General features: G+C 64.1%; 1 protein-coding gene across 1 annotated transcript; it reads left to right on the top strand.

Moving 5' to 3' along the window:
• The first annotated feature begins 412 nt into the window (after nucleotides 1-412).
• Nucleotides 413-3,915, top strand: LOC137322625 (polysialoglycoprotein-like). Its single transcript, XM_067985531.1, has 2 exons — nucleotides 413-1,081; nucleotides 3,247-3,915. Exons 1-2 carry the CDS (start codon nucleotides 413-415, stop codon nucleotides 3,913-3,915), a joined length of 1,338 nt encoding a protein of 445 aa, XP_067841632.1.
• The last annotated feature ends 9,786 nt before the right edge of the window (nucleotides 3,916-13,701 follow it).

The raw sequence follows: 13,701 nt of genomic DNA, 5'->3' as shown, positions 1-13,701 counted from the left end.
TGTAACTAGTGGGGTGCCGCAGGGATCAGTGCTGGGGCCTCAACTATTTACAATATATATCAATGACTTGGATGAAGGAACAGGGTGTCTTGTGGTCAAATTTGCTGATGATACAAAGATAGGTGGAAAAGCAAGTTGCGATGAGGACACAAAGTGTCTGCAAAGGGATATTGACAGGTTTAGCGAATGGGCAAAAATTTGGCAGATGGAATATAATGTGGGAAAATGTGAACTTGTCCACTTTGGTAGGAAAAATAAAAAAGCAAAATATTATATAAATGGAGAAATACTACAAAATGTTGTGGTACAGAGGGATTTGGGTGTCCTCGTATATGAAACTCAAAAAGTTTGCATACAGGTGCAGCAGGTAATTGGGAAGGCAAATGGAATATTGGCCTTTATTTCAAGGGGGATGGAGTATAAAAGCAGGGAAGTCTTGCTACAACTGTATAGGGTGCTGTACAGAACCAGCGGGGAGCGGACCTGGGAAGAGCACCACAGCGGCGCCAAGTTTAAAAGCGGCGAGGCAGCGGAGAGGCCTACACTGAGACCCTCACTGAGACCAGCGGTGGAGAGGCCGATACTGAGACCCTCACTGAGATCAGCGGCGGAGAGGCCGATACTGAGACCCTCACTGAGACCAGCGGCGGAGGGGCCGACACTTAGACCCCCACTGAGACCAGCGGTGGAGAGGCCTACAGTTAGACCCCCACTGAGACCAGCGGTGGAGAGGCCTACACTTAGACCCTCACAGACCAGCGGCGGAGAGGCCCACACTGAGACCCTCACTGAGATCAGCGGCGGAGGGGCCGACACTGAGACCCTCACTGAGATCAGCGGCGGAGGGGCCTACACTGAGACCCTCACTGAGACCAGCGGCGGAGGGGCCGATACTGAGACCCTCACTGAGACCAGCGGCGGAGGGGCCGATACTGAGACCCTCACTGAGATCAGCGGCGGAGGGGCCTACACTGAGACCCTCACTGAGACCAGCGGCGGAGGGGCCGATACTGAGACCCTCACTGAGATCAGCGGCGGAGGGGCCTACACTGAGACCCTCACTGAGACCAGCGGCGGAGGGGCCGATACTGAGACCCTCACTGAGACCAGCGGCGGAGGGGCCGACACTGAGACCCTCACTGAGACCAGCGGCGGAGGGGCCGACACTGAGACCCTCACTGAGACCAGCGGCGGAGAGGCCGACACTGAGACCCTCACTGAGACCAGCGGCGGAGAGGCCTACACTGAGACCCTCACTGAGACCAGTGGTGGAGGGGCCGACACTGAGACCCTCACTGAGAGCAGCGGCGGAGAGGCCGACACTGAGACCCTCACTGAGACCAGCGGCGGAGAGGCCGACACTGAGACCCTCACTGAGACCAGCGGCGGAGAGGCCGACACTGAGACCCTCACAGAGACCAGTAGTGGAGAGGCCGACACTGAGACCCTCACTGAGACCAGCGGCGGAGAGGCCGACACTGAGACCCTCACTGAGACCAGCGGCGGAGAGGCCGACACTGAGACCCTCACTGAGACCAGCGGCGGAGAGGCCCACACTGAGACCCTCACAGAGACCAGCAGTGGAGAGGCCGACACTGAGACCCTCACTGAGACCAGCGGCGGAGAGGCCGACACTGAGACCCTCACTGAGACCAGCGGCGGAGGGGCCGATACTGAGACCCTCACTGAGACCAGCGGCGGAGGGGCCGACACTGAGACCCTCACTGAGACCAGCGGTGGAGAGGCCTACACTTAGACCCTCACAGACCAGCGGCGGAGAGGCCCACACTGAGACCCTCACTGAGACCAGCGGCGGAGGGGCCGATACTGAGACCCTCACTGAGACCAGCGGCGGAGGGGCCGATACTGAGACCCTCACTGAGATCAGCGGCGGAGGGGCCTACACTGAGACCCTCACTGAGACCAGCGGCGGAGGGGCCGATACTGAGACCCTCACTGAGATCAGCGGCGGAGGGGCCGATACTGAGACCCTCACTGAGATCAGCGGCGGAGGGGCCTACACTGAGACCCTCACTGAGACCAGCGGCGGAGGGGCCGATACTGAGACCCTCACTGAGACCAGCGGCGGAGGGGCCGACACTGAGACCCTCACTGAGACCAGCGGCGGAGGGGCCGACACTGAGACCCTCACTGAGAGCAGCGGCGGAGAGGCCGACACTGAGACCCTCACTGAGACCAGCGGCGGAGAGGCCGACACTGAGACCCTCACTGAGACCAGCGGCGGAGAGGCCGACACTGAGACCCTCACAGAGACCAGTAGTGGAGAGGCCGACACTGAGACCCTCACTGAGACCAGCGGCGGAGAGGCCGACACTGAGACCCTCACTGAGACCAGCGGCGGAGAGGCCGACACTGAGACCCTCACTGAGACCAGCGGCGGAGAGGCCCACACTGAGACCCTCACAGAGACCAGTAGTGGAGAGGCCGACACTGAGACCCTCACTGAGACCAGCGGCGGAGAGGCCGACACTGAGACCCTCACTGAGACCAGCGGCGGAGGGGCCGATACTGAGACCCTCACTGAGACCAGCGGCGGAGGGGCCGACACTGAGACCCTCACTGAGACCAGCGGTGGAGAGGCCTACACTTAGACCCTCACAGACCAGCGGCGGAGAGGCCCACACTGAGACCCTCACTGAGATCAGCGGCGGAGGGGCCGACACTGAGACCCTCACTGAGATCAGCGGCGGAGGGGCCTACACTGAGACCCTCACTGAGACCAGCGGCGGAGGGGCCGATACTGAGACCCTCACTGAGACCAGCGGCGGAGGGGCCGATACTGAGACCCTCACTGAGATCAGCGGCGGAGGGGCCTACACTGAGACCCTCACTGAGACCAGCGGCGGAGGGGCCGATACTGAGACCCTCACTGAGACCAGCGGCGGAGGGGCCGACACTGAGACCCTCACTGAGACCAGCGGCGGAGAGGCCGACACTGAGACACTCACTGAGACCAGCGGTGGAGAGGCCTACACTGAGACCCTCACTGAGACCAGTGGTGGAGGGGCCCACACTGAGACCCTCACTGAGATCAGCGGCGGAGGGGCCGACACTGAGACCCTCACTGAGACCAGCGGCAGAGAGGCCGATACAGAGACCCCCACTGAGACCAGCGGCGGAGAGGCCGACACTGAGACCCTCACTGAGACCAGTGGTGGAGGGGCCGACACTGAGACCCTCACTGAGACCAGCGGCGGAGGGGCCGACACTGAGACCCTCACTGAGACCAGCGGCGGAGGGGCCGACACTGAGACCCTCACTGAGATCAGCGGCGGAGGGGCCGACACCGAGACCCTCACTGAGACCAGCGGCGGAGGGGCCGACACTGAGACCCTCACTGAGATCAGCGGCGGAGAGGCCGACACTGAGACCCTCACAGAGACCAGTAGTGGAGAGGCCGACACTGAGACCCTCACTGAGACCAGCGGCGGAGAGGCCGACACTGAGACCCTCACTGAGACCAGCGGCGGAGAGGCCCACACTGAGACCCTCACAGAGACCAGTAGTGGAGAGGCCGACACTGAGACCCTCACTGAGACCAGCGGCGGAGAGGCCGACACTGAGACCCTCACTGAGACCAGCGGCGGAGGGGCCGACACTGAGACCCTCACTGAGATCAGCGGCGGAGGGGCCGACACCGAGACCCTCACTGAGATCAGCGGCGGAGGGGCCGACACCGAGACCCTCACTGAGACCAGCGGCGGAGAGGCCGACACTGAGACCCTCACTGAGACCAGCGGCGGAGGGGCCGACACTGAGACCCTCACTGAGACCAGCGGCGGAGAGGCCGACACTGAGACCCTCACTGAGACCCCCGGCGGAGAGGCCCACACTGAGACCCTCACTGAGACCAGTGGTGGAGTTCCAGAGGTGACGTCACCAGTGAAAAAGTGACGTGGCGCAGGGGAGGCAGCTGATTGGTAAGTAGGTTCAGGTGAGTATTTCTACTATTCTGCAGTGCAGTAACTGAAGTAAAAAGAAAGGGAAGGTCTGCAGGTCTTATAGCAAGTAGTGTTTTTTAGTGAATCAAGGTCCCGAGTGCAGTAATTCTCTAAATTAAGAGTAATTTAAAGAAGTAAACTCCTTAAAGGGAGTAACTAACGAGCTTAATCTAAGGCAAGTCATGGCAGCAGAGCTTGTGATTTGCTCCTCCTGCACTATGTGGGAAGTCATGGACACTACAGGCGTCCCTGGCGACCATTTGTGCAGGAAGTGTGTCCAGCTGCAGCTACTGGCTAACCGCATTTCGGAGCTGGAGCTGCGGGTGGATTCACTGTGGAGCAACCGCGATGCTGAGATTATCGTGGATAGCACGTTCAGTGAGGTGGTCACACCGCAGGTAAAGATTACGCAGGCAGAAAGGAAATGGGTGACCGCCAGGCAGAGTAAAAGGACTAGGCAGGTAGAGCAGGAGTCCCCTGGGGCCATCTCTCTCTCAAACAGATATACCGCTTTGGATACTGTTGGGGGAGATGGCTAATCAGGGGAAAGCAGCAAGAGCCATGTTCGTGGCACCACGAGTGACTCAGCTGCACAGGAGGGGAGGAAAAAGAATGGGAGAGCAATAGTGATAGGGGATTCCATCGTAAGGGGAACAGATAGGCGTTTCTGCGGCCGCAGACGTGACTCCAGGATGGTATGTTGCCTCCCTGGTGCCAGGGTCAAGGATGTCACGGAGCGGCTGCAGGACATTCTGAAGGGGGAGGGTGAACAGCCAGAGGTCGTGGTCCATATCGGTACCAACGACATTGGTAAAAAAAGGGATGAGATCCTGCAAGCAGAATATAGGGAGTTAGGAAATAAATTAAAAAGCAGGACCTCTAAGGTAGTAATCTCAGAATTACTCCCAGTGCCACGTGCTAGCGAGAGCAGAAATAGGAGAATAGACCAGCTGAATGCATGGCTTGAGAGATGGTGTAGGAGGGAGGGGTTTAAATTCCTGAGGCATTGGGACCGATTCTGGGAAAGGCGGGACCTGTACAAGCTGGACGGTTTGCACCCAAGCAGAACCAGGACCAATATCCTCGCGGGGGCATTTGCTAGTTCTGTTGGGGAGGGTTTAAACTAGTATGGCAGGGGGATGGGAACCAAAGGGCAGGTACAGATAGGACAAATTCAGATCAGGAAACGGGAAGTAGAAAAGCAGTTAGTGACGTAGTTAGCGACTCAGAAAGGCAAAAGAAGCAAAGGTTAAATAGTGTTCAGCGCAGGAATTTGACGGGGTTAAAGGGGATATACTTCAATGCAAGGAGTATTACAAACAAAGCAGATGAGCTAAGGGCACAGATAGACACATGGCAGCATGATATCATTGCTATAACGGAAACCTGGCTTAAAGAAGGGGATAATTGGCAGCTCAATATCCCTGGATATAGAGTTTTCAGGCAGGATAGAGTGGGTGATAAAAAAGGAGGGAGGGGGGGGTAGCATTATTGGTTAAAGAATCAATTACGGTTGTGAGAAGGGATGATCTGCTAAATGGATCATCAATCGAGGCCATGTGGGTTGAGTTAAGAAATAAAAAAGGGGAAATCACACTACTAGGAGTGAACTATAGACCCTCGAATAGCGAGAGGGAGATAGAAGAACAAATATGTCGGCAAATTTCCGAGTGCAAAAATAAGAGGGCAATAATAGTCGGGGACTTCAACTACCCGAACATCAACTGGGATTCAAACAGTGTGAGGGGCACAGAGGGCGCAAAATTATTGATCGGTGTCCAGGAGAAATTTTTAGCCAGTACGTGACAAGCCCAACAAGAGGGGATGCAATTCTAGATTTAGTCCTGGGAAATGAAGATGGGCAAGTGGGTGAAGTGACAGTGGGTGATCATATTGGGGATAATGACCACAATTCAGTTAGTTTTAGCATTATTATGGAAAAGGACAGAGTTAAATCAGGAGTAAACGTTTTAAATTGGGGGAAGGCAAATTTTACAGAACTAAGAGGTGATTTGGCAGAAGTGGACTGGACACAACTACTTGAGGAGAAATCAGAGGCAAGCCAGTGGGAGGCACTAAAAAGTGAAATTCTATGGGTACAATGCAGACACGTCCCCTCAAAGAAAAAGGGTGGCACTGCCAAATTTAGAGCCCCCTGGTTGTCTAGAAGTATACGGGGCAAGATAAAGCAGAAAAAGAAAGCTTATGACTGTCACAGAAAATTAAGTACTGCAGAAAGCCTAGAGGAGTATAGAAAGTACAGGGATGACGTTAAAAAGGAATAAGGAAAGCAAAGAGAGGGCATGAAAAAATATTAGTTGTAAGAATAAAGAAAACCCAAAGATGTCTTATCAGTACATTAAGAACAAGAGGATAGTTCAGTACGCCCCTCTCTGCCCTTGGTACGCCCCTCTCTGCTCCTCTCCGCCCTCGGTACGCCCCTCTCTGCTCCTCTCCGCTCTCGGTACGTCCCTCTCCCCTCTCGGTACGTCCCTCTCCGCTCTCGGTACGCTCCTCTCCCCTCTCGGTACGCTCCTCTCCGCTCTCGGCACGTCCCTCTCTGCCCTCGGTACGTCCCTCTCCCCTCTCGGTACGTCCCTCTCCGCTCTCGGTACGCTCCTCTCCCCTCTCGGTACGCTCCTCTCCCCTCTCGGTACGCTCCTCTCCGCTCTCGGCACCCCCCTCTCCGCTCTCGGTACGTCCCTCTCCCCTCTCGGTACGCCCCCCTCCGCTCTCGGTACGTCCCTCTCCCCTCTCGGTACGCCCCCCTCCGCTCTCGGTACCCCCCTCTCCGCTCTCGGTACGCCCCCCTCCGCTCTCGGTACGCTCCCCTCCGCTCTCGGTACGCCCCCCTCCGCTCTCGGTACGCCCCTCTCCGCTCTCGGTACGCCCCCCTCCGCTCTCGGTACGCTCCTCTCCGCTCTCGGTACGCCCCCCTCCGCTCTCGGTACGCTCCTCTCCGCTCTCGGTACGCCCCCCTCCGCTCTCGGTACGCTCCTCTCCGCTCTCGGTACGCCCCCCTCCGCTCTCGGTACGCTCCTCTCCGCTCTCGGTACGCCCCCCTCCGCTCTCGGTACGCCCCCCTCCGCTCTCGGTACGCCCCCCCCCCCGCTCTCGGTACGCCCCTCTCCTCTCTCGGTACGCTCCTCTCCGCTCTCGGTACGCCCCTCTCCTCTCTCGGTACGCCCCTCTCCTCTCTCGGTACGCTCCTCTCCGCTCTCGGTACGCCCCCCTCCGCTCTCGGTACGCTCCTCTCCGCTCTCGGTACGCCCCCCTCCGCTCTCGGTACGCCCCCCTCCGCTCTCGGTACCCCCCTCTCCGCTCTCGGCACGCTCCTCTCCGCTCTCGGCACGCTCCTCTCCGCTCTCGGCACGCTCCTCTCCGCTCTCGGCACGTCCCTCTCCGCTCTCGGTACGCTCCTCTCCGCTCTCGGCACGCTCCTCTCCGCTCTCGGCACGCTCCTCTCCGCTCTCGGCACGCTCCTCTCCGCTCTCGGCACGTCCCTCTCCGCTCTCGGTACGCTCCTCTCCGCTCTCGGCACGCTCCTCTCCGCTCTCGGCACGCTCCTCTCCGCTCTCGGCACGTCCCTCTCCGCTCTCGGTACCCTCCTCTCCGCTCTCGGCACGCCCCTCTCCGCTCTCGGTACTCTCCTCTCCGCTCTCGGCACGCTCCTCTCCGCTCTCGGCACGTCCCTCTCCGCTCTCGGTACTCTCCTCTCCGCTCTCGGTACGCCCCTCTCCGCTCTCGGTACGCCCCTCTCCTCTCTCGGTACGCTCCTCTCCGCTCTCGGTACCCTCCTCTCCGCTCTCGGCAGGCTCCTCTCCGCTCTCGGTACCCTCCTCTCCGCTCTCGGTACGCTCCTCTCCGCTCTCGGTACGCTCCCCTCCGCTCTCGGTACCCCCATCTCCGCTCTCGGTACGCTCCTCTCCGCTCTCGGTACGCTCCTCTCCGCTCTCGGCACGCTCCTCTCCGCTCTCGGTACGCTCCTCTCCGCTCTCGGTACGCCCCCCTCCGCTCTCGGTACCCTCCTCTCCGCTCTCGGTACGCCCCCCTCCGCTCTCGGTACGCCCCCCTCCGCTCTCGGTACGCCCCCCTCCGCTCTCGGTACGCTCCTCTCCGCTCTCGGTACGCCCCCCTCCGCTCTCGGTACGCTCCTCTCCGCTCTCGGTACGCCCCCCTCCGCTCTCGGTACGTCCCTCTCCGCTCTCGGTACGCCCCTCTCCGCTCTCGGTACGTCCCTCTCCGATCTCGGCACGCTCCTCTCCGCTCTCGGTACCCCCCTCTCCGCTCTCGGCACGCCCCTCTCCGCTCTCGGTACGCTCCTCTCCGCTCTCGGTACGCTCCTCTCCGCTCTCGGTACGCCCCCCTCCGCTCTCGGTACGCTCCTCTCCGCTCTCGGTACGCCCCCCTCCGCTCTCGGTACGTCCCTCTCCGCTCTCGGTACGCCCCTCTCCGCTCTCGGTACGTCCCTCTCCGCTCTCGGCACGCTCCTCTCCGCTCTCGGTACCCCCCTCTCCGCTCTCGGTACGCTCCTCTCCGCTCTCGGTACCCCCCTCTCCGCTCTCGGTACCCTCCTCTCCGCTCTCGGTACGCCCCTCTCCACTCTCGGCACGCTCCTCTCCGCTCTCGGTACCCCTCTCTCCGCTCTCGGTACCCCCCTCTCCGCTCTCGGTACTCTCCTCTCCGCTCTCGGTACCCCCCTCTCCGCTCTCGGTACGCCCCCCTCCGCTCTCGGTACCCCCCTCTCCGCTCTCGGTACCCCCCTCTCCGCTCTCGGCACGCTCCTCTCCGCTCTCGGCACGCTCCTCTCCGGTCTCGGTACCCCCCTCTCCGCTCTCGGCACGCTCCTCTCCGCTCTCGGCACCGTCCTCTCCGCTCTCGGTACCCCCCTCTCCGCTCTCGGCACGCTCCTCTCCGCTCTCGGTACGCTCCTCTCCGCTCTCGGTACGCTCCTCTCCGGTCTCGGTACCCCCCTCTCCGCTCTCGGCACGCTCCTCTCCGCTCTCGGCACGCTCCTCTCCGCTCTCGGCACGCCCCCCTCCGCTCTCGGTACGCTCCTCTCCGCTCTCGGCACGCTCCTCTCCGGTCTCGGTACCCCGCTCTCCGCTCTCGGCACGCTCCTCTCCGCTCTCGGCACGCCCCTCTCCGCTCTCGGTACGCCCCTCTCCGCTCTCGGTACGCTCCTCTCCGCTCTCGGCACGCCCCTCTCCGCTCTCGGTACGCCCCTCTCCGCTCTCGGTACGCTCCTCTCCGCTCTCGGTACCCCCCTCTCCGCTCTCGGTACGCTCCTCTCCGCTCTCGGTACGCTCCTCTCCGCTCTCGGTACGCTCCTCTCCGCTCTCGGTACCCCCCTCTCCGCTCTCGGCACGCTCCTCTCCGCTCTCGGTACCCCCCTCTCCGCTCTCGGTACCCCCCTCTCCGCTCTCGGCACGCTCCTCTCCGCTCTCGGTACCCCCCTCTCCGCTCTCGGTACCCCCCTCTCCGCTCTCGGTACGTCCCTCTCCGCTCTCGGCACGCTCCTCTCCGCTCTCGGGACGCCCCCCCTCCGCTCTCGGTACGCTCCTCTCCGCTCTCGGTACGCCCCCCTCCGCTCTCGGTACGCCCCCCTCCGCTCTCGGTACGCTCCTCTCCGCTCTCGGTACCCCCCTCTCCGCTCTCGGTACGCTCCTCTCCGCTCTCGGTACGCCCCTCTCCGCTCTCGGTACGCCCCTCCTCCGCTCTCGGTACGCCCCTCCTCCGCTCTCGGTACGTCCCTCTCCGCTCTCGGCACGCTCCTCTCCGCTCTCGGGACGCCCCCCTCCGCTCTCGGTACGCTCCTCTCCGCTCTCGGTACGCCCCCCTCCGCTCTCGGGACGCCCCCCTCCGCTCTCGGTACGCTCCTCTCCGCTCTCGGTACGCCCCCCTCCGCTCTCGGTACGCCCCCCTCCGCTCTCGGTACGCTCCTCTCCGCTCTCGGTACGCACCCCTCCGCTCTCGGGACGCCCCCCTCCGCTCTCGGTACGCTCCTCTCCGCTCTCGGTACCCCCCCTCTCCGCTCTCGGTACGCTCCTCTCCGCTCTCGGTACGCTCCTCTCCGCTCTCGGTACGCCCCCCTCCGCTCTCGGTACGTCCCTCCCCGCTCTCGGTACGCCCCCCTCCGCTCTCGGCACGCTCCTCTCCGCTCTCGGCACGCTCCTCTCCGCTCTCGGTACCCCCCTCTCCGCTCTCGGTACCCTCCTCTCCGCTCTCGGCACCCTCCTCTCCGGTCTCGGTACGCCCCTCTCCGCTCTCGGCACCCTCCTCTCCGCTCTCGGCACCCTCCTCTCCGCTCTCGGCACCCTCCTCTCCGGTCTCGGTACGCCCCTCTCCGCTCTCGGCACCCTCCTCTCCGCTCTCGGTACGCTCCTCTCCGCTCTCGGTACCCCCCTCTCCGCTCTCGGCACACTCCTCTCCACTCTCGGTACGCCCCCTCTCCTCTCTCGGTACGTCCCTCTCCGCTCTCGGTACCCCCCTCTCCGCTCTCGGTACGCTCCTCTCCGCTCTCGGCACGCTCCTCTCCGCTCTCGGTACGTCCCTCTCCGCTCTCGGTACCCCCCTCTCCGCTCTCGGTACGCTCCTCTCCGCTCTCGGCACGCTCCTCTCCGCTCTCGGTACGCTCCTCTCCGCTCTCGGCACGCCCCCCTCCGCTCTCGGTACCCCCCTCTCCGCTCTCGGCACGCTCCTCTCCGCTCTCGGCACGCTCCTCTCCGGTCTCGGTACCCCCCTCTCCGCTCTCGGCACGCTCCTCTCCGCTCTCGGCTAGCCCCTCTCCGCTCTCGGTACGCTCCTCTCCGCTCTCGGCACGCCCCTCTCCGCTCTCGGTACCCCCCCTCTCCGCTCTCGGCACGCCCCCCTCCGCTCTCGGTACCCCCCTCTCCGCTCTCGGTACTCTCCTCTCCGCTCTCGGTACCCCCCCTCTCCGCTCTCGGTACGCCCCCCTCCGCTCTCGGTACCCCCCTCTCCGCTCTCGGCACGCTCCTCTCCGCTCTCGGCACGCTCCTCTCCGGTCTCGGTACCCCCCTCTCCGCTCTCGGCACGCTCCTCTCCGCTCTCGGCACGCTCCTCTCCGCTCTCGGTACGCTCCTCTCCGCTCTCGGTACGCTCCTCTCCGCTCTCGGTACGCCCCCCTCCGCTCTCGGTACGCTCCTCTCCGCTCTCGGTACGCTCCTCTCCGCTCTCGGTACCCCCCCTCTCCGCTCTCGGCACGCTCCTCTCCGCTCTCGGTACCCCCCTCTCCGCTCTCGGTACCCCCCTCTCCGCTCTCGGTACCCCCCTCTCCGCTCTCGGTACCCCCCTCTCCGCTCTCGGTACGTCCCTCTCCGCTCTCGGCACGCTCCTCTCCGCTCTCGGTACGCCCCTCTCCGCTCTCGGTACGCCCCCCTCCGCTCTCGGTACGCCCCCCTCCGCTCTCGGTACGCTCCTCTCCGCTCTCGGTACGTCCCCCTCCGCTCTCGGTACGCTCCTCTCCGCTCTCGGCACGCTCCTCTCCGCTCTCGGCACGCTCCTCTCCGCTCTCGGCACGCTCCTCTCCGCTCTCGGCACGCCCCTCTCCGCTCTCGGCACGCCCCTCTCCGCTCTCGGCACGCCCCTCTCCGCTCTCGGCACGCTCCTCTCCGCTCTCGGCACCCTCCTCTCCGCTCTCGGCACGCTCCTCTCCGCTCTCGGCACGCTCCTCTCCGCTCTCGGCACCCTCCTCTCCGCTCTCGGTACCCCCCTCTCCGCTCTCGGCACCCTCCTCTCCGCTCTCGGCACCCTCCTCTCCGCTCTCGGCACGCTCCTCTCCGCTCTCGGCACGCTCCTCTCCGCTCTCGGCACGCTCCTCTCCGCTCTCGGCACGCTCCTCTCCGCTCTCGGTACCCCCCTCTCCGCTCTCGGCACCCTCCTCTCCGCTCTCGGTACGCTCCTCTCCGCTCTCGGCACGCCCCCCTCCGCTCTCGGTACGCTCCTCTCCGCTCTCGGTACGCTCCTCTCCGCTCTCGGCACCCTCCTCTCCGCTCTCGGTACCCCCCTCTCCGCTCTCGGCACGCTCCTCTCCGCTCTCGGCACCCTCCTCTCCGCTCTCGGCACGCCCCTCTCCTCTCTCGGTACCACCCTCTCCGCTCTCGGTACCCCCCTCTCCGCTCTCGGCACGCTCCTCTCCGCTCTCGGTACGCCCCTCTCCGCTCTCGGCACGCTCCTCTCCGCTCTCGGCACGCCCCTCTCCGCTCTCGGCACGCTCCTCTCCGCTCTCGGCACGCTCCTCTCCGCTCTCGGTACGCCCCTCTCCGCTCTCGGCACCCTCCTCTCCGGTCTCGGTACGCCCCTCTCCGCTCTCGGTACCCCCCTCTCCGCTCTCGGTACCCTCCTCTCCGCTCTCGGCACCCTCCTCTCCGGTCTTGGTACGCCCCTCTCCGCTCTCGGTACGCCCCTCTCCGCTCTCGGTACGCTCCTCTCCGCTCTCGGCACGCCCCTCTCCGCTCTCGGTACGCCCCTCTCCGCTCTCGGTACGCTCCTCTCCGCTCTCGGTACCCCCCTCTCCGCTCTCGGCACGCCCCCCTCCGCTCTCGGTACGCTCCTCTCCGCTCTCGGTACGCTCCTCTCCGCTCTCGGTACGCTCCTCTCCGCTCTCGGTACCCCCCTCTCCGCTCTCGGCACGCTCCTCTCCGCTCTCGGTACCCCCCTCTCCGCTCTCGGTACCCCCCTCTCCGCTCTCGGTACTCTCCTCTCCGCTCTCGGTACCCCCCTCTCCGCTCTCGGTACGTCCCTCTCCGCTCTCGGCACGCTCCTCTCCGCTCTCGGGACGCCCCCCTCCGCTCTCGGTACGCTCCTCTCCGCTCTCGGTACGCCCCCCTCCGCTCTCGGTACGCCCCCCTCCGCTCTCGGTACGCTCCTCTCCGCTCTCGGTACGCCCAACTCCGCTCTCGGTACGCCCCTCTCCGCTCTCGGTACGCCCCTCCTCCGCTCTCGGTACGCCCCTCCTCCGCTCTCGGTACGTCCCTCTCCGCTCTCGGCACGCTCCTCTCCGCTCTCGGGACGCCCCCCTCCGCTCTCGGGACGCCCCCCTCCGCTCTCGGTACGCTCCTCTCCGCTCTCGGTACGCCCCCCTCCGCTCTCGGGACGCCCCCCTCCGCTCTCGGTACGCTCCTCTCCGCTCTCGGTACGCCCCCCTCCGCTCTCGGTACGCCCCCCTCCGCTCTCGGTACGCTCCTCTCCGCTCTCGGTACGCCCCCCTCCGCTCTCGGGACGCCCCCCTCCGCTCTCGGTACGCTCCTCTCCGCTCTCGGTACCCCCCCTCTCCGCTCTCGGTACGCTCCTCTCCGCTCTCGGTACGCCCCCTCTCCTCTCTCGGTACGCCCCTCTCCTCTCTCGGTACCCTCCTCTCCGCTCTCGGTACGTCCCTCCCCGCTCTCGGTACGCCCCCCTCCGCTCTCGGCACGCTCCTCTCCGCTCTCGGCACGCTCCTCTCCGCTCTCGGTACCCCCCTCTCCGCTCTCGGTACCCTCCTCTCCGCTCTCGGCACCCTCCTCTCCGGTCTCGGTACGCCCCTCTCCGCTCTCGGCACCCTCCTCTCCGCTCTCGGCACCCTCCTCTCCGGTCTCGGTACGCCCCTCTCCGCTCTCGGCACCCTCCTCTCCGCTCTCGGTACGCTCCTCTCCGCTCTCGGTACCCCCCTCTCCGCTCTCGGCACACTCCTCTCCACTCTCGGTACGCCCCCTCTCCTCTCTCGGTACGTCCCTCTCCG

This window comes from Heptranchias perlo, chromosome 6 (genome assembly GCF_035084215.1).
Source record: "Heptranchias perlo isolate sHepPer1 chromosome 6, sHepPer1.hap1, whole genome shotgun sequence".
NCBI classification, from domain to species: domain Eukaryota; kingdom Metazoa; phylum Chordata; class Chondrichthyes; order Hexanchiformes; family Hexanchidae; genus Heptranchias; species Heptranchias perlo.
This window is presented reverse-complemented; position numbering and strand designations above follow the sequence as displayed.

Bases quoted from the DNA above. Each gene is read 5' to 3' on its own strand.
- LOC137322625 (XM_067985531.1), top strand. From the start codon at position 413: ATGGAGTATAAAAGCAGGGAAGTCTTGCTACAACTGTATAGGGTGCTG. The intron at 1,082-3,246 runs GCCGATACTGAG...ACCCTCACTGAG, and splicing joins CTGAGACCAGCGGCGGAGGG to ACCAGCGGCGGAGGGGCCGA.